The sequence below is a fragment of the Lolium perenne genome, chromosome 5, assembly GCF_019359855.2.
Source record: "Lolium perenne isolate Kyuss_39 chromosome 5, Kyuss_2.0, whole genome shotgun sequence".
Classification (NCBI taxonomy): domain Eukaryota; kingdom Viridiplantae; phylum Streptophyta; class Magnoliopsida; order Poales; family Poaceae; genus Lolium; species Lolium perenne.
The window spans coordinates 124,075,356-124,095,553 of NC_067248.2; the positions used below are offsets into that span (position 1 = coordinate 124,075,356).

A 20,198-nucleotide genomic window follows, 5' to 3' on the forward strand; every position below is an offset into this window, starting at 1 on the left:
GATGAGGTGGCTGCACTTCATCATACCAATACATGGGTCTTGGTTCCTCGACCGCCCGGCGTTAACATTGTCGGATGCAAGTGGATCTTCAAGACCAAACATCGGCCTGATGGTTCTATTGATAAACATAAGGTCAGACTTGTCGCTCGGGGCTTTACTCAGCGGCATGGCATCGACTATGGTGATACGTTCAGTCCAGTCGTCAAGCTAGCCACAGTGCGGCTGGTTCTCTCCCTTGCAGTATCTCGTGGATGGAGTCTCCGTCAGGTTGATGTCAGCAATGCTTTCCTTTATGGTTTTCTGTCAGAGGACGTGTATATGCACCAGCCGCCCGGTTTTGAGGATGAGCGCTATCCCTCCCATGTGCGCAAGTTACAGCGAGCTCTCTATGGTCTGAAGCAATCTCCGCGTGCTTGGTATGCTCGCCTGAGTGCCCTCTTGGCTGATCTGGGTTTTGTTCCTTCGAAGGCTGACACTTCGTTGTTCACTTTCTCTCGGGATGGTGTCCAGGTATACATGTTGGTATACGTCGATGATATTGTCATTGCTTGTTCTACTCCAGGGGCGGTTGATGGTCTTGTGCGTGCCCTTTCTACCAGTTTTCCCATTAAGGATCTTGGGGCACTGGAATATTTTCTGGGTCTTGAAGCGTCCTACAATTCAGGGGGGGTGACTGTCACTCAACGGAAGTATGCATTGGATCTTTTGCACCGTGTGAGTATGGAGAATTGTAGACCCACTTCTACGCCGCTGAATGTGACGGAACATCTTTCACGTGAGTCTGGCACTCCTTTAGGTATTGAGGTTTCTCACCGATACCGGAGTGTTCTTGGAGGCCTTCAGTATTTGACCCTCACCCGACCAGATATATCTTTTGCGGTACACAAAGTCTGCCAGTTCTTGTCACAGCCGACTGATGTTCATTGGGAATCAGTCAAGCGCATTTTGCGTTATGTTAAGGGCACGCTGAATACAGGTTTACTGTTTCGCAAGTCGACCTCGACTGGTATTAGTGTCTTCACTGATGCGGATTGGGCAGGATGTGTGGATGATCGTCGATCCACAGGAGGCTATGCCATCTTTGTTGGTCCGAATCTCATCTCTTGAAGTTCGAAGAAACAACCTACTGTCTCAAGATCAAGTACTGAGGCGGAATACAAAGCATTGGCAAATGGTGCTGCTGAAGCTATTTGGATAGAGTCTCTCCTCAAGGAATTAGGAGTATCTCGGCAGCGCATCCCCATATTGTGGTGTAATAATTTAGGGGCAACTTATCTGACCGCTAATCCAGTTTTTCATGCAAGAACAAAGCACATTGAGATCGATTTCCATTTTGTGCGTGAGCGTGTGGCGTCTGGAGCTCTTCAGGTCAGGTTCATCTCTTACAGTGATCAGCTAGCTGATGTGTTCACCAAACCAGTTACTCGACAGATGCTAGGCCATTTTAGTACCAATCTGAATCTTCAGATTGAGGGAGGATGTTAAAGTAGGTCTAGATGTATTATACATGTCATGTATTATTGTACGTTGTATGTACACAGTTGATCAAGATACGTGGAGAGGCATTGCCCCACGCAAACCCTAAAACACTTTACGTTTCTTAAGTCCAACGACGTGAGCTACTCTGTGCGCCTGCGAGATAATAGCATGTCGCCTCCATGCATCCCGTGCTTCTCGCTGCGATTCACCATTAATCCAACGGAGCAAGCAAGCAAGGTCTTTTTTTTTAAACGAGGCAAAAGCTTTGATATAGGAGAAAAGAGTTGGCCCGTTTATGAGGAAAACAGGTCGAAAACCCTTACAACACGACACCACACGCCAGCCCTGAGGTTGCGCTCCACACGGGTCGACGACCAGCCAGGTCGACACCACACCTCAACGCAACAGGCGGAGGCGAAAGACCGGAGCCACCGCTCCAACTACCACACCGGCCCCGAGGCCGCGCCCCGCCTGGCCGAAGATGAACCCGCCTCCGCCGAAAAACCACCAAAACACTCCACAAGTCCCTTTGTCTGGTGGACATCCAAAGCGAGGCCCCAAGAGGCAAAACGACGCAAGCGTGCCGCCCACGCCCGATCCCGCGAGGGGTCTAGGGTTTCCCCCGGAGAACCCGAGCGGAGAACAAGAAACACCCGCTTCGACGACGCCTTCAAGAAGTATGCGGCGCCCACAGGTGTCACCGTCATCGGTCCTGGCCAGCCGCTAAGACAGAGCTTTCACCCAGCGAAGAGTTCCAAGACCTCGCGCCCTCCAACAAGGACCGGCACAAACCACCATCTCCAACCGCTGAGCAACCTCCTGGCCAACCCGTAGTCGCCGACACGCAGAGGGCAGCACAACCCGAAGCCAACGGAGAACCGCCGAAGATCACCATGGGCGCCGCCGGAACGCCACATAGAGGGGACGCCGACAACACCGACACGGGGCTCGAGGATGACCACCGAAGTCCGCAGACGTGAACACCCCGCACCATCCGAAGTCGACACCGCACAGCCAAACTGGCCCGACAGGCCCAGATCGGGGCCCGCCCATCGCCGCAGCCACCAGAACCAGCACCGCCGCCATGGCCTCCGGCTGGCTCCTCCGCCCATGCTGCCATCCCAGCCGTCGCACATGCCCAGCACCACGCCGCCGCGCCGCCCATCGCGGCCAAGATTCCGCACGGCCACCAAGCGTCGCCCGCAGCCGGCCGCGCCCGTCGCCCTTCGCCGCCGCGCCGACCGTCGCCGCGCCCGAGTGAGCTCCCTCTCACCAGGGACGCGGGAGGGAAGAAACCGCCCCGCCGCCACCTTCCCCGGGAAGCGCGCGGCTTTTCCGGCCCCCCTCCGACGACGGCGAGGCAGGGGAGAGAGGGGGTGGGGACCTACGGGCGGCGGCGGCTAGGGTTCCCCCCTGGTCGCCAGCGCAAGGTCTTAAAAGGAAGAAATCTAAACCAAGCGGCACTCGTTTTGTGTCAACACGAAAAAGCATGCCAACCAGATCGATCATCCGCGCGCTGAGAGAGAGGAAGAAGCGCCCCTTCTCCGGCCGTTCCAATTTGCCAGGCTCCGGCGGCCGTCGCCGATGCCTCCCGTGCTACGTACTACCACTGGCCTCCTCTGCCTCTATTCGACATCTCGTTTATCTGGAAAAGAAAAAGCGAGACTGCGTGTGACTATGAAAGGAATTGTGTGCGTGATGTTCTCTATTCGATTATCCACATTTTTTGGTTCACATAATAGTGAACAGGATCGATTTAGCACGAGTGCTCTTCTAGTGTACTCTAGATGCCCTCACCTTTACACAGGCGCTTGATTTTTCTGTCCTCTTATAAATATCCATGCATCTTCTTTACTATACTACACTCCAATCCATTTGGATTAATTAATTTAAGCCGAGCACACAGAGTAGCAGAGACAGAAAACGTGAGTTGGGTGGGTGCCAAAGGGTCTGGGGAGTTGAACTCGAGAGCGAGCGAGCGAGCGCGAGGGAGAAGCCTCCGACCCGCCTCGCCGGCGGCCTGCCACCGGCGGTGCTGCTGGTGGTTGTGGGTGGGCGGCTGCCCCTCGCCTTCTTCGTCGCCGTCTACTCCTCCTGCTCCCAGTACGTGCATGCGCGCTACCTCCGTTTTCTCCCCTGCTTCATGTCCACCCTCCTGATGGTGTTCGTTGGTTGGGTTTCCTGCAGCACCACCGGTGAGCGGGATGGACGCGGACGGCGACGAGGTCCTCTGAGCGCTCTCGAGCTTCCTCCCCGTCCCGGTAAGCACAACCACCTCCCAGTCCCCGTCTCCAACCGAGCCCCTACAGCCATGAACCACATCCCACTTAAACTGCCATAGCCTGTTGGTGCTGCAAACTTCTCACAACACAACCAACCCTGAGCTAGGCGTTAATTACTACTAGTACTACTGTAGTGCATTCAAGGATTGGAGGGGATTGAGTATCCGGGTCTAGTTCAAGATCCCGGAAAAAACTCCCAACAATCCGTTCACCAAGCCAGTTTTCGGTGGGATAATCCTAAGATATCCCGCACAAAACCTCCTCCTTGTTGTGCAAATTAAACACACTCCACTATTCCAGTGGATTGAGATGGAACATTATTTGAGGGGATTGGGTGAACCGAATGGTTTCACCAAATCCCTACAATCTGGAATCCCCTTGGGGATTGGCTCCCACTGAGCTCCTATGCCGTGAGCTAATGGGAATGCTTGGCTCCCTTGGCTTGCCCTGCCTACATTGCTAAGGGCAAAGCAAATCAAAAATTACTTGGGTACTTACATTGCCCAACCGTGAGTTAATGGGAATTCTTGGTTCCCTTGGCTAGCTCTGCCTACATTTGCTAAGGGCAAAGCAAATAAAAAAGAAGTGCTTGTGCACTTAAATTTCCCAACCGTGAGTTAATGGGAATGCTTGGTTCCCTTGGCTAGCCTTGCCTATGTTTGCTAAGGGCAAAGCAAATGAAAAAAATACTTGTGTACTTTTCCCACGGATCATATGGTCGGTGAAAAGCTGATCCTTTTTCTTGGAGTATCTCTCCACAAAAGCAAGAAGTTTGGCTCACTTTTGCAAGGCATGAGCCTTGCTCGTGGAGGATTAATATCCTTGAGGCAGTTTTTTCTTAATTAAGTCTACTCAAGTGGCAAGACAATCCTTGCTATTGGAGGAGAGCAAGTTTCGCTCTCCCTCAAAATCTAGTATTGCCTTGCTCCATTTTACCAAAGATTATATTTTGCTCCTCAAAATTAATTAATTACTTGATGAATTTATCTAAAAGCAAGACTAAGCTACGGGTAAGGTGATTCTTGCTAGTGGGGGAGATCCAAATGGCTCTCCTTCGAAATCAAGGAAATCTTTGCTCATTTAAGATATTCAAAGGGCAAGGCAATCCTTGCTATTGGAGGAGACCAAATTTTGCTCTCCCTCAAAACCAAGGATTGCACTGCTCATTTTACCAAAGAGCATGTTTTGCTCCTCAAAATAAATTAATTACTTGATGAATTTATCTGAAAGCAAGGCTAAGCTATGGGTAGGTGATCCTTGCTAGTGGGGGAGAGCCATTTGGCTCTCCCTCGAAAACAAGGAAATCTTTGCTCATTTAAGATATTCAAAGGGCAAGGCAACCTTTGCTAGTGGAGGATAGCAAGTTTTGCTCTCCCTCAAAATCAAAGATTGCCTTGCTCATTTTACGAAAGAGCATATTTTCTCCTCAAAATAAATTAGTTACTTGATGAATTTATCTAAAAGAAAGGCTAAGCTATGGGCGAGGTGATCCTTGCTAGTGGTGGAAAGCCAAATGGCTCTCCCTCGAAAACAAGGAAATCTTTGCTCATTTATAATATTCAAAGGGCAAGGCAATCTTTGCTAGTGGAAGGGAGCAAATTTTTCTCTCCCTCACAAGCAAGTATTGCCTTGCTCACTTTGCGCAACATTGAGGCTATGCAAAGGGCATGTCAGATTCTTGCTAGTGAGAAAGCAAAGTGGTTGATCTAACTTTTCTTGTTGGAGTTACTTTGCTCAAAGTTCAAGAATCAGTGTGCTTAGCCTTACCCATAGCTTAGCCTTGCTTTCAGATAAAATGGAGGGTGGGTGGGTAACTCTGCCTATGCTATGCATAGCCGGTCCCAAGCCCGGGAAAAAAGAGGAGGGACCAAAACCATCCAATTAAGGGGAGATGTGAATTTTATTAAAAAAATATGCTGATTGTGCTTTTTAGAATGTAAAAGGCCTAGGAAGAACAAAACTCTAGACTGGAAGTGATTAGTAAAACATAAATCACATAGGAGATGGAAAAAAGAACTCCCTTGTTTCTAGCTAGGATTCTCTCCCAGTGAGCTTCTGCTTTCATCATTCCCTTGTACACATTTTGGTCCTTTAAGAGTGTAGTTTATCCCTGGGTGATAATCAAATGGAGATTGGGTTTTGATAAATGACTGCAGCTTGGTGAGCATTTGAGAGCATAATGTGCAAATCATAGTGGTGTTTAAAGAATAGTGTTGGACCTGAACCATAAAAAAGTTAGATGGAAAGGTTGGCTACAGCCACTAGAGGCCACCTCCCGCACCACACCTGAGAGTCTGGGGTGTGCCCGCCTCCTTTCCTTGGTTTTATTATTTACTTCTTTTCTGTATCCACAGTTGGATGCTGATGTGCCTGAAACAGGGGATTGGTGCATAATACTTGGTTTACATGAGACCTATTTTCGATCATAGGGTGGTTGTAGGCATACTTGGATTATAGGTTACAGCTGTTATGATTGGTAATGTATCACTTTAGATTGCTGCAATATCTTAGTATTGGCTGGAGCTAATTAAAGTTGTTGAGCAGAGATTGGGAATTATATGGCCAAATTTTTATCTCGTCTTAGAGGGCTCTGTGTGACCTACTACTTATGTAGTTACTGTGTTTATGCATATTCATCGCTGATCTGCAATATGCAAGTTTGATTGCAGCGACATTGGAGATGCTGATGTTCTTGCATGCCAATTTGCATAGATGTATGCCCTTTTTTCCATTTGAACACCTGCTTGTGTGCTGCTTTGGTGATGAGAGCATTAATATATGTAGTAAAACAATTTGCTCTCAAGGAAATAGTGTACTAGGATCCTTGCCCGTGACCACGTTTGTCATTTGAGGCACACATGTCCCTTGAAGGATTAACTTACTGTTAGTAAGCTCTAACTTTAATGGGGTTCTTACTGTATACATATCTGTATATGTTTACAATAAACAATCAGTTTCTTCATCTTATACCAATTTGGAGCTAAGTTGCTGGTGTTTTCTATACATGAAAGCTTTCTTGAACGACTCGTGAGGTTCTCTTAAGTTCTGATAACTCTTATGCAGTGTTATTCCATAAAAAATTTGGGTGAGTATTGGTCCTGCTACTGTTTGTTTTCCTTCTATATTTTGATGTTCTTGTGTTACTACGCATCACAAAGTAATATAAGTATATAGCACACAGATCTGGTATTTGTTGATTTTATTCCTGGAGCGAGCAACGTCACATTTGTTGAATTGGGAAATGTTTCAACAAATATCTTTTGCATGATGATGTAGCTAGTTCTAACCTTTTGTACAAGATCTCTACATATTAATGTAGATTGGGTATAAAACCATAAACTATCTGATTTTGCGTCTCCATATGGATGTATTACTATTGTTCCAAATATTCATTGACCTATGGGTTTCTTGCTTTTCATGAGAGCGGTGGAGTTTACAGTGTTGGTGATTTTATGACCAAAAATGAAATTGTGAAACCAAATAGTATATGGGAGGATTTTTATGTACTACTGCTATCAAATTATTTTCTTATTGAGCAGCTCTTGAGAGGCTGGTGGAGCATAGGATAGCTGGCTGTCGTGTTATCGCCGATGACTGGATTAGTAGGTAATGTTATCATTTTATTTTAGGAAACAGACTGCTTGCGACGATATTCAACTGGGGATGCTTGTGATATATGCATTCTGTAGTCAAACTGCATGTATAGAGAACATAGATGGATGTGACTCTAGTTTCCTTGTCATCTACTCCTTATGTTCCATAATTCTTGTTGTGGTTTTATTTGAAATTTGAAATGCAACCACGACAAGAATTATGGAACAGAGGGAGTACATTTCTTGAGGTGCAAATCACCATACTCTTGTACTGGTAATTTTATTTTGAACTTCTTGAACTGTTATTCTCCCAGAATGCTATTTGTAAAATAAATGAGAATAGGTAGGATGAGCAACCTATATTCTTAAAAAAGAAAAAGAGTGGCAACTTCCTGAACAACCACAACCTTGTACTTAAACTCGAGGGTACATAGATGTGCCTGGAAATAATTTATATAGAAGGGAGCATATATGGATTAAACTCCTTTCTTCGTTGGCTCCTCTTATGCTGTTGGCAGTGGCAGATTTCATGTACCAGACATGTTGTAACAAAGCAAAGTTTCACAAGATTGATATAAATTCATGTGCAGCTCTGACTCTGAGTTGTTGATATTGTCGAATGAATATAAGCTATGAAAGCATGCACATCTCTTATCCTTCAGGAAATGGACAGCTGAAGCTATTTCCTGAGGTGGACAGCACTTGCAAGGATCTTTTTTGAAATGCTTGGTTCTGAAAAGAAAAGCTCCTCCTGTAGCTTAATCAAAGCTCTTAATTTCAGAATAAAAATAAAAGAGAAGAGAAAGGGCTAATGCTGGAGTTCCAGATAACTGTAGTCTTGTATCAGTGCTGTAAATCTAGGCAGTGGGGTTTTAAGATTGCCGAAATATCATTCTATGATCCTGAAAGCTCGTGGTCTTAGCCCAAATAACAGGCAAATCACACAAATATAAGCTACATCAGTGTGTGATCTTGGCCAAGGTGTATATGGATCCAGCTCCAAGGTGAGTGTGCCTCCAGCTTCTTCCTAATCCAACATTAGAGGCCAAGAGAGCTTATGCAGCTCAAGCAGAAGCTAACACAATGGATACAGCTGTGCTGGCCATTTTCTCAGACCTAGATATATAAATGGAAGGAGCAAGCCGTAGTCCATTATGGTACTCATTTCTGCAAGCTTTAAAGGTTTGATGTTTCCACTTTTAACCATATTTCGAGAAAAGAAAACTCAATAGCATACAAATGAACATATATCCACGTTCATACCGCAATCATGCATCCCACTTTCCAGTAATTAATCAAATGCTTACATAACTAAGCTAAGCTAAAATGCCACAGCCCATACAAAGTTACAAACACAACAGTATATTCTACACTGCTTTCAAGATGACAACAAAACCATCAATTAATTGGAAAACATACACTGCTAGTAGATGGCAAGCGAGAGAGTTGCAATGTATCGTGTAGGATGAAAAACATATGACCAGCCGTGGTTCTCTTCACCATGTGATGGAGAACTAAAGCACGTGGACTGTGGAGTGACCCATGGGTGGCAATGCCGTGACTGCGAGACAATCCAAAGTTCCAAACGTTCTTGACTGAAAAGGTTCTACATGAGTGCATTTCCTTAGAAGAAGACAATGTTCTCGTCTGCGGTAATGGTGAGAGTCAGACTTTAGCTGAAAACGTCCATATATGTTGGAATCTGTGTGTCTTGGAACATCAAGAAACATCTATGGAGAGAGCTACCAGGGCTTCAAGTAATGCGGACCTGACATTGTAAGTTGGAACGTGTTGAGATCCTTCATGAGTATCAATGTTGTTCGTTACATCAGTGGGAAACGTTACCTGGAGTATTACTTCACGGTGTATTTCTATCAGAGCAAGCAGTACCGTATACCTCCCTTCTTCATCCAGAGGCAGCCAGGGCAACATTCTGTAAATGTGCCCACAAATAAAACCAGCGAAGCAGCTTTAATCATCAACATTGCAGTCGCATATTACAGCTGCATCATTCAGCAAATGTATCTAAGTAAGGTTGCCCAATAGTAGTTCGAGACATACTACCACTCACATGTTTGTCAGAAAAATTGGCCTGTACGGGGGAACGTGAGTGCCAGCTCGGAGAACCTGGGGCCATCAAAAACACACTCGTTGTGTTGCTTCCAGATCATTCAGGGTATCAGCAGCGTGGCAGTGATGAGCCCCTTGCGCAAGGGCTTGGGAGATGCCTATCTCAGCGGAAGCAGCGGCTTCTCGCAGCGCAGTTTCAAGCAACTCAACTTTAAGTTCCAGTTCTCGAACTTTGTTGTCACTTTGATTATTTGAAATGTGTATTGGCACCTGGGCTTGCATTACACACTATCAGTGCTGTCCTTAGTGTCATGAGCGATAAGTTATCTTTGGAATCAACTTCCTTCACTTCTTCCTTCTAGGAATCGACTTTCTCATTTATGGCACTTCCATTAACATCTGGAACTCTCATACTGAACCTCATATCCTTTGCTCTATCACTAGTTTAAGTGCTATAAGTTCTGTCACCAAATTGCCTTTGGTTGGAGTTAGTCATACCATAAGCAAATGGCATTTTAGAGCCAGTTCTGAGAGCATTGTGTCATTGTGTGGTGGAAGAGTGGAGATTGTTCTCTGGGTGAATCTGATAAAAGAGACACGGTCCCTGGATGGATGCTTGCCTTTTGAATTTGAATCAGATGCTTTTAAGCTTCTTCACTCCTCACTTTTGTACTGGAAGAGGGCACTTCGCACTGGGAATCCAGTGATGAGCTGGTGCCTTCATGACCAACTACCCTGACATCCTTCCCCTCGAAATTTTGAAACTAAATTTATATACCAAATAAGAAAATTCCATTCCCCACAAAAATAAATAAGAAGGTAACATATTAATTGGAGATAAGTGAACAACAGAGCTGAACTACATCATCACTTGGTGTTTACGTTCAACAACTATGATTTGACTTCAGATTAATGGTGTGAATAGATGCTCCTTTTTGTATATCAATCAGTCAAACTTTGTAATCTAATGGAAACACATGATGGTAGTAACTCCCTATGCCATACCCAAGTGCTTCCATTTTTTGCATTTCTCTTGGAAGGAAAGTTTTCTTCACTCAAGTTAAAAAAGGGAACTTTTCAAACTAAGATGTTTACAGACAACAGTCTATCAACATCTTAAGAAGAATATCTGTATTTGGTATTTACCTGGAGAGAGCCCTGACATCTATTACTACCTGTGTGCACATTCCCATCTGAGCGGTACGGATATGGAGTTTCTTCCTCATCGTCATCAGTGAAGGAAGCAAACCCATAGTCCTCACTCATTGTAAGTTCCCTATTTCTGATGTTGATGGTGGTTGAGGCTTGGGGCACGTTAAGAGATGCTTTGTAGTATGAATTGGGATGGACTGTCCTTGTTCCACATAAATAAGCCAAACAAACATTCGGAGCAAGACCAATCATCAGATACTGGACTGTATACAGACTGGCTGCATATAACACAACACAGCCTCAATGTGTTGCTAGTGGTGTCTGGTGGCACATGCTGAAGTGGGTGGGCAGGGCAGATCCAAAATATGGTTCCGATTAGACTATGCAAAGAAAGCTAGACCCTGAAGTTCCTGTGCAGCCTCATGCTGTTGAAATTGGAATATTTTGCCATCTCAAGGAAGCTGGATGGAAAGCAGTGAACCTTGCCCAGCATGCTTCGCATGGCAGTTCTGTTCTTGTGAATTACCAGTGTTGATGCTTCACAATGATTTGAGAAGGGATGAACCCTCAACGCAGCGCAAGCTGGTCTTCGATAGGATCCACTACAATATGCATATGATCAAAAAGTTTGTCCAACATCTCGTATATCTCATTTGCCTCACAGTGAGACGTGTCGTCAGCAACAAATATGTGCTTTGCACTCCGCACCTCTATCCAACTACAAGCTTGTTCCTTCCTCAGACCCTTCCCCTTCATAAGCGCCCTGACACGGCGAGCATCATCCCACTGACCTGCGGCTGCATAAATGTTTGCCAACATGACATACCGACCACTGTTCCCAGGCTCCAACTGGAAAAGGGACTCTGCCACTTTCTCTGCAATCTCGATATTGCCGTGAACACGGCATGCACCAAGGAGCGCCCCCCAGGACCCAGCTGTACCTGGACCGACCCTGGACGACAAGCCTTTGATGAACTCGCTTGCTTCTTCCAGCTGACGGTTCCGACCAAGAGCATCTATGAATGAGGCATAGTGTTCAGCCCTTGGTTCAACCCCATGGCGCTGCATTGATTCAAGAATCCGACGGCCATCGGCGACTAGACCGGCGTGACTGCAAGATGTTAGGGCAGCAAGAAAAGTGACACAGGTCGGCTGCACTTGAGCTTCAAGCATCCTCTTGAACACAGCAAGCGACTGCTTCCCCTGGCCATTGTGCGAGAACCCTGTCACCATGGAGTTCCAGGAGATGAAGTCCCTCTGAGGCATACGCTCGAACACTGCCGTGGCAGTCGCCATGTCACCGCACTTGGAGTACATGTCAACGAGGGCATTGTGGATGAAGATATTGAAAGGGTCTGAACCGATGCAGTGGCGCAAGATGAAGCCATGCACTTCCTTCCCTCGCGTAGCAAGCCCGAGCTTGGCGCACGCACCGAGAGACGACACCAGAGCAAAGGGTGTCGGTGCCATCCCACGATGATGCAGCATCTGTTCAAAGAGTTCCAGAGCAGCGTCCTCCTCCCCGTTCTGCTCGTGCCCAGAGATGAGTGCCGTCCATGCGATACTGTCCTGCTCTGGCATCATGCCAAACACCTGCACCGCCTCGTCGAGCCTCTTGGCGCGGCAGTACCCTGCGATCATCGACGTCCAAGAGACCGTGTCCCGGACGCTCATCTGGTTGAACAGCATCCTGGCGTCCTCCATCCTCGCGGTTTTGGTGTAGGCGTCCAGCATAGCGTTGGCCATGATGACCGTCACCTCCACCCCTGACGCTACTACGGCGCCGTGCAGCTGTTGGAGCGGCCTCACGGCGCCCATCCCAGCGCATGCGCTCGCGGCGCTGACAACCGCGAAACGGTCGAAGGCCACCTCGGGGCCCAGGCACCTGTCCCTGGCCATCCGGGCGAAAACACGGAGCGCGTCACCCTGCCGGCCGTGGCGCGCGAGGGCCGAGATGACGGTGTTGTAGGAGACAGCGTTGCGGGAGGCGGCGGGCATGGCGTCGAGCAGGTGGAGGGCGTCGGGGAGGGTGGCGGGGCCGCGGGAGAGCGCGGCGAGGAGGTTGTTGTAGGAGTGCGCGTTCCTGTGCGGGAGGTCCTGGAAGGCCGCGCGGGAGGCGGCCGGCGAGGGGAGCGCGGCGTAGAGCTCGACGAGGCGGTTGGAGAGGAGGGTGTGGTGGGTGAGCGCCGTCTTGACGAGGAGCGCGTGCGCGGCGCGGCCGAGACGGCGGACGTCGCCGACGGCGATGGCGCGCTCGATGAGGGGGAGCACCGTCGCGACGGCGACGCCGGGGAGGGCGGCAGGCGTAGGAGCGGGGAGGCATGGCGGCCGGCGGGAGGCGCGCGGCGGCGGGAGACGGCGCATGCGAGAAGCAGTGAGCAACGGACACTCTTGGGCCGGCCCATACCCACTGCAGCCTTTGTTAGGCCATGGGTTGTCTTAGGGGAGCCCATATACGACGGGAACGCCCATAGCTAGGGAAGCGCCGCGCCCAGTTGTTGTTTTTTTTTTGTTTCCGGTTTTTTTCTATTTCATTTTAAAAATGTTCAGATTTCAAATAAATGTTTAGCTTTCAAAAATTGTTCAGATTTCAGAAAAATTGAAAATGTTAAACTTGAAAACTATTAATATTTGAAAAGTTTATTTTTTTTAAATTGTTCAAATTAAAAATATACGAAAACATTGGAATTTTAAAAATGTTTGAATTTGAAATTAATCTATATTTTAAAATTGTTTCGATTTTGAACATTTCAAAAAAAATGTTTTTAATAAAACAAAAAACTACGAGAACCTCGAGAAACCTCAAAAAACCTATCAGAAGAACCACAACAAACATGGGCAAAAAGCAAAAAAAAATTGTAGTACAACTGGCAAGAAAGAATATCTATACGGGTAGGCCCAACCCCGAGCATGGGCGGAACACTTTCCCGCACGCTTCAGGCGCTGAATAGAAATTTCCTTACACGTGGTCTTAGAGCAAGAACATTAGGGTAGCCAGCAGCTCGCTACATAGGTTTGTCATGTTATCTATAGCCAACTCACAAGCACTATATACAATAATTAACTCTAAAAAGCTACTATTCTATTAAAATATGTGCTACCTTCCACTCTCACATAGTACCTGGAAACACACGTTGGAGCTAACTCTTTCATAAGAGTCCACTTACGGGAAACTCCAATCCGCAACTAGTTGCAGGTACACCCTATTCTTTTTGTGACACTTTTAAGTTTCCAAAAAAAATGTAAACTAAATTTGTTGGCATACATTGTACGGTATCTTGTGAATCTATAAAGTTTCATCCAAAAATATGCCAATACGTGACCTACATAAAAAAGAACAAATGATGTGTAAATAGTATGTGATACTATTTATTGTCTTCTCTTTTTCACACATGTCACATATTGACATTTTTTGGATGAAACTTCACAGATGCACGATACAACATAATGTATGTCAAGAATTTTAATTTACATTTTTTAAAATCTTAGAAGTGTCACAAAAAAGGTACACCCGCAGTTGCAGAATATCCCCTCTCATTCACTTACCTTTTCTCTTTTATTCTCACTCCTCGAACTAAGTAAAGATATAATATTTTATCTCTTATAGTCAGCTAACTGGATCTTATTGTACTTGCTCTTAAGTAGCGACTGTGCGTCGAGTCTCTTGCCGATGGGTGGTCGCTCTTTTTTTTTTGTTTTTGTTTTTTGTTTTAGTTTTTGATTTTCCTTTTTTGCAAAACTATGTTGATTCAAAAAACATTTTTAAAAAAAACTTGACATTTTTCAAAGAAAATGAACAATTTTCAAAATCTAATTATTTTAAAATACGAAACTTTTTAAAAATCTCAACGTTTATCAAATCTGAATGTTTTTCAAATCCAAACGTTTCAAATTTGAATTTTTTCAAAATATAAACATATTTGCATATCTATTTTGTCAAATGTAATTTTTTTCTAAATAGGGTAAATAACTTTTGAATTTTATTTCGTTTTTCTTTTAAAACTTTGGGATATCATAGTTTTAAAGAAAATCACGTACGCCTACACCTGCTTCCCCGTCTATTCTCGCATGGCAAATGCCAATTGCTACTTGTTATGTAGCCGGAATAATCATCATCCAGCTCAATCCGTCATCTTCTGTGATTGCTGAGGGAACAAAAATGCCATTTCCCTTGCATGATGCGCTGCCCCCTCAACACTCCATAAAATACGAACCAAGGGCCAAGCTAATCGCACACGCAATCCATATCTGTCTCTAAGTACGTGTAGCAATTAGATAAAGGCGGGAGACTATGACGCATTTTGGCATTGCGCCTTCTTTTCAAAAACATATTTTATCTGTTTCTGTTACAGATTTATGAACAAAAATTAGCTGGAATAGTTTCACCGGCCTAACAGGTTTTATTAACTGGGACTATACAAAAACCGAGGAACTAAATTGATCAGTTCAGCTAGGGATAAAAAAGGGAGTGAAAATGGACGGAAGTGAGTTGTGCCACATTTATTTACATATTTTTTCAGCTGAAAAAAGGAATACAGAAATCCTAAAAATAAAGCGTAAGCAGATATTGTTGGAAACATATGCGGACGTAATACGTGTGGATACGAAACAATGCAAATATTCGCCCTAACCAAAAGAACCCTAATACGCACTAAAAAAAACTCTGCTATTCATACAAACCAACAAACTTGTTCCCTAATTCTAGGAGGGTGCTTGATTTACTAGGGGAAATGTCAAAACGGTAGAAGCCTCCTAGAATACATGAAGAGATTACTTAGTCACCAGTTTTGGGATAAGTTCGGCTTTACATTTTACAACGTCATATAATGCACCTTAACCCTAAAATAGAAATTCAATATTTGCTGGAAACGAAATTCTGTTTTCACATGTTCCATCAAAAAGCGATGTTCCTTTTTCATTTCCCTTTGCACCAAAAAAATCGTTTCCATTTCTGGTTTTTGGTGGGAAAGTCGAAAACTCGCTCCATTTTCAGCCCTAAGCTCAACACAAGAGATCCAAAAACTATACTATATTAATGGTGTGCACCGAAACCGAACATTGAAATATTAATTTTTGAAACACAATACATACGTAGATGCTCGTAAATACATGTATCGCTATCGACGGAAACATGATCTTCCACTGAAAGAATATTCCCCTTTTTATGAACCACCAAAGCATCAGACCTAGGCTAAAGATAGCACTGCCCTCCTAAGAGCATCTCTAGCAGATCCCGTAATAGCGAAACCATAAAAATGTGTATAAGAGTTGTTGTAAACTTTTTTTATGTGCCAAACAAAAAATGTTTATAAGAGTTGTTGTAAAAGTATTTTATGTGCCAAATTGGTTCCCTAGAATGGTAAAATTGGCCCTTAAAGACCTCTTCTTCTCCCCCCCTTTTTTTTGTTTTTTCCCCGTTTATTCCTCTTCTTTCCCCGCACCCACCCTGCAGAACTGTCAACACCCGGATTTTTAAGTCCGGATGCCTGTTATGTCATACCTCGCAATCCCAGGAATATTGTTGTTGCGAGGCATAATAGTTAACTATCACAGTCATCATTCATTACAAACCATAAGGTCTTACAAATTGGAATCACATGATCCATATTACACGAATAGTTGATCTATTGATCAACGAACAAACACGAGTTCATAGCGGAAGCGTAAGATACAAGGACTCTCTAGTCCACAGGCCAACGCTTGACGTCGGAAGACTCCTAGTTGTCGTAGGCGTCCTGCTGGTCATCTCCTTGTTCATCTTCATACTCTGGCCATTTGAATAGCCAGGGACAAAGCCGTGAGTACTTCAAGTACTCGCAAACTAATACTAATGTAAGTGCTAGACATTTCTAGTATGGTTTGCTAAGCTCTAGTTTATTTGCATAAAGCCCATTTTAGTTCACAAGTATTTGAGAAAAGCTTATTCAAGTGCTAACTAACTCAAGTGGGAACATTAGTGTCATTCCCACCATTCAAGTGGTGATTTCAATTCAATTCACCCCAAGTCATTTCACCATCTTCTTTCAACATCATTTTCAAAAATATGACATCGGAAACTGTATGGCCTTTCCAACCGTCCGTAACCGTGGACGCGGCTATTCGAATAGATTGACACTCTGCAGAGGTTGCACACTTGTGCCACAACATTTGATTTCATCCGTCGGGATTACCCCGAATCATCGTAACACAGTACGCGGATCATCAACCATAACCTTTCACTTACAAATCCTAGTATGAGCACCTCTCCCCATGAGCTTGGCCTCCCAGTGAAGACCAACTGTCAACCTGGAAACTGCATAGGGCTTGGCCGTACAATTCACCTCAATTTCACATCATTTTTCAACAACGGAGGCAGCCTCAAGCGTAACCCCTATGACATGTGTTCAGAGAGAACCCATACTAAGATGCATAAACTTCCAGTTAAGCCCTACCCATAATCAGGTATTGTGGGGGTACTTACTATTGGAAAGGTATCGCATTCAAACCAATATCATGTTTATCAAAAATCACTATCTTCTCTTGGTCATATTCACCTTCAAAAATCATTCAATGGAATGCATCATCATTCCAAGGTTTCAAATTGATTTCAATTCACATTGTTCCCATCTAGAGTAGTCAAGTTTTATTTCATTAGCACTAGCTCTAATTCATGAGGGGTGCTACCTTGCTTTGCTTGATTTAGAATACTTCACTACTCTAGTAACCATCCTTTACTTTGACCAAAGTGAACTATAAAGGTAACTCTTGGAAAACAACCAGTGAAACTTGTAAAGTATAAACTTGGGATAGGCTTATGTAAGAAAAGGTAAGATTCATGGTGCCTTGCCCCAAGGGGCTTTGCACTTTGCAAGAATATTAGCTTGCCTTGGTAGTTCTCAAAATGCTCCTCCTCCTCCTCTTGGTAGCAACCTTCTTCTTCGGTGTACTCTCCGGTGCCAGCGTCTAAATTTGAATACGGGTACAATTACTCACTAATTCAATGGCTATTCTATGTATCACATTTAAACACACAAACTATTCTATGCACACAAATAATCTAATTAGGGTGCATGGGTTGTGTTGCTTGAGGAGAATTTACTTCTTTTTATTAATATGTAAATGATAGTTTTCATAGGGTTCTTGAGAAATAATTTCCTCTCATTGAAATCTTCTTAAGATTTAATTTCCCAAATCATCATAGATGAACTTATATTGACCTAAGTCAAATATTCATCATTATCATTTGAGAAGATGATTTAAATGAGGTAGACCACCTCATACTATTTAATAGTGCCACATATGATTTAAATCTCCAAGTAATTCATATAAGTGAGTTTGGCCAGAGGTCCAAACATCACATGAATTCATGTGAGACAAAGTTTAAATGAAGTGTTAGACTTCCTATGAATTACTTAATAGTTTTGGACAATATCAACTAGTTAAACTGGCCATATTATCCATTAACTAAACTAGGGCATGATCATGCAAAGTGACCACACCATTTTATTGCATAATCAATTAGTGTAAGTCAAATGTGAGCTATTAGAGTTGGAATTAACTTAATATCTATTTTGGTTGATTTTTAATAATTATTTGAATAGGGAAAAGTCCCTGCCTTCTTCTTTTTATCAAATTAATTCTACAACTAATCTGGTCATGGGACCAGTGGCATTGTGTAGATATTTTCATTAGCTTTTCAACAACATAAAATTCATTGAATTTGGTTAAGCCAATTTGAATCTATTTAATTTCAAAGTTTGGGCAGTATTGAATTTGTTGGGAATTGTTTAAATCCAATTTGAATTAAAAAGGCCGGCGGAAAGCTAACTGGGCTGAAAGGGTTTAAAATGGCCCAAGGCCAGCCCACCACGCGTCTGTGCCCGCGCGGGCTGCCTGACAAGGGGCTCCACCCGTCAGCGACGTGTAAACGCCGAAACGGTAAGTTTCAACGTGGAGCGTAGGATTAGATCAGGATCTAACGGCTTAGGTTCATCGTCTCGCCGGCGAGAGAGAGAGTTCGCCGGCGGCTCAGGTAGGGGTCGGAGGGCTTACGGCGGCTCCAGCAAGGGTTGGCAGTATGCTTGACGAAGTTGTGGACGACGGCGAGTCTCCTGGTAGCAGTGGCGTCGCCTGAGGTGGTCGGGATCGTCGGCGATTGCTGCAGAGCTTCCGCGGTGGTGAGCTTCCGATTGGCCTTGCTCCTGCGAGAATCGAGTGAGTGGTGAGGTGGTTGAGAAGCAGTGAGAGGTGGCGAGGGCGATGGTGTGCCTGGATTGCTCAGGGGAGCTCAGTATTTATAGAGGCGAGTGAGGGTTGCGGGGCAGGGTGGTGGTCGACATGCTCGCGGCGTCTCCGGCGAGCTAGCGAGCTAGGCGAGGGCGTGGCGCTGTTCTGCGGTTCCTGGCGATGCGTTTGGCGGCGACAGCTTGGTCGGGCGGTGGCTAGGATGGTCGCATCGTTTCCATGTCTGCCGCGGCGTTTACGGGAGCAGGTCGTCGTCTCCAGCGCCGGCGGTCACGGGTCGTGGTCGCGCGCGTGTCTGCGAGCTTCGTGGCGACGCGGCGATGCTCAACCTGCAGCTAGGTGGTCCAGGGCGTGCGTGAGGTGGCCAGGCGAGAGGTGGCCAGGGCGTGCCTGTGGCGCGTCACGCGCGACATGAGCGGCATACTGGCCGCCATGGGCGCGAGCTGGTCTGGCCAGTGTCGAGCTCCTCCTCGACAACGTCGGTGGCTAGGTGGTGTAGGAGGTGAGGTGGCGTCGTTTGGGCACGGTGGCCGTGGCTGAGGAAGAAGGGAGAGAGGGGAGGGGCATGCACGTGCCCATGGCCGGCATGGCCATGGCTATGCCATGTGTGCCCTCCCTCTTAGGGTTACTATGCACATTAAGAGTGAGAGGGGACCAGGGGACCATGTAGAATAGATTTGGGGTAGATTATAGCTAGGTAGATCACTATTTCAAATAGTGTCAAATAGTCCATAGTTGCAATTTGTGAATTTTGCCTAAATTTGATTGAATTCAAATGGTTGAACAATTTGAATTGTGTGTGTTTAGTTGAGTCCTAAATGACCAGAGATGATGAGAGGTGGTGGTGGAATTGTTGAATTCAAAGTTTTGCAAAAATTGATAAGTGTGAGATTGTTACATATGTTAAAAAGTTGCAACTTTGGTTGAGCATAGCTAGTGATCAAGAAAGAATTTGGCATGGTGATCTTTACAAAAAGTGTTCACCTTGATGTTGACTTGGATGTGGTGCAAGGAGTTAGCAAGGTTTGGTTTGAGAAAATTGAATTGCAATGGCTCAAAGTAGTGATCAGACTATAGTTGTCAGTTTTGACCATTATCATATGTGAGCAAGTTTTGCATTTGAAATTCATTTGAATTGTGATTCTTTGATTCCAAAAGTTGTAATAAGTGTTTAGTAACATTATTCAACTAATGGTGAAGACCAAATTGGTCTAGGGTCAAAATTTATAAAAATGCCATAGAGCATATGTGAGGGTTTTTAGGGTTTTGCATTTATTTGATTTCTTTCTCTTTTTGATTTATTTGGTTTGTGATCTTCTCATGATCACTTTAGGGTTTTAGGGTTTATCATATACACATAATAACAATCATCATGGCATATCAATCAAATGCACAAGTC

The 20,198-nt window shown here is 45.0% G+C and overlaps 1 protein-coding gene across 2 annotated transcripts; it reads right to left on the reverse strand.

Moving 5' to 3' along the window:
* Nucleotides 1–8,562: 8,562 nt before the first annotated feature.
* On the reverse strand, nucleotides 8,563–12,991 carry LOC127299802 (pentatricopeptide repeat-containing protein At2g13600). Of its 2 annotated transcripts, XM_051329848.1 has the most exons (4): nucleotides 10,571–12,991; nucleotides 9,426–10,173; nucleotides 9,200–9,287; nucleotides 8,563–9,122 (listed from the first exon to the last, which is right to left on the reverse strand). In XM_051329848.1, exon 1 carries the CDS (start codon nucleotides 12,938–12,940, stop codon nucleotides 11,144–11,146), a length of 1,797 nt encoding a protein of 598 aa, XP_051185808.1. In that variant the 5' UTR covers nucleotides 12,941–12,991; the 3' UTR covers nucleotides 8,563–9,122; nucleotides 9,200–9,287; nucleotides 9,426–10,173; nucleotides 10,571–11,143. The 2 variants fall into 2 exon arrangements, with proteins under 2 accessions (XP_051185808.1, XP_071676054.1); XM_071819953.1 differs by having other exon boundaries at nucleotides 9,200–10,173.
* Between the last annotated feature and the right edge of the window lie 7,207 nt (nucleotides 12,992–20,198).

Excerpts from the sequence above, each read along its gene's own strand:
- LOC127299802 (XM_051329848.1), bottom strand. The coding sequence starts at position 12,940 with ATGCGCCGTCTCCCGCCGCCGCGCGCCTCCCGCCGGCCGCCATGCCTC.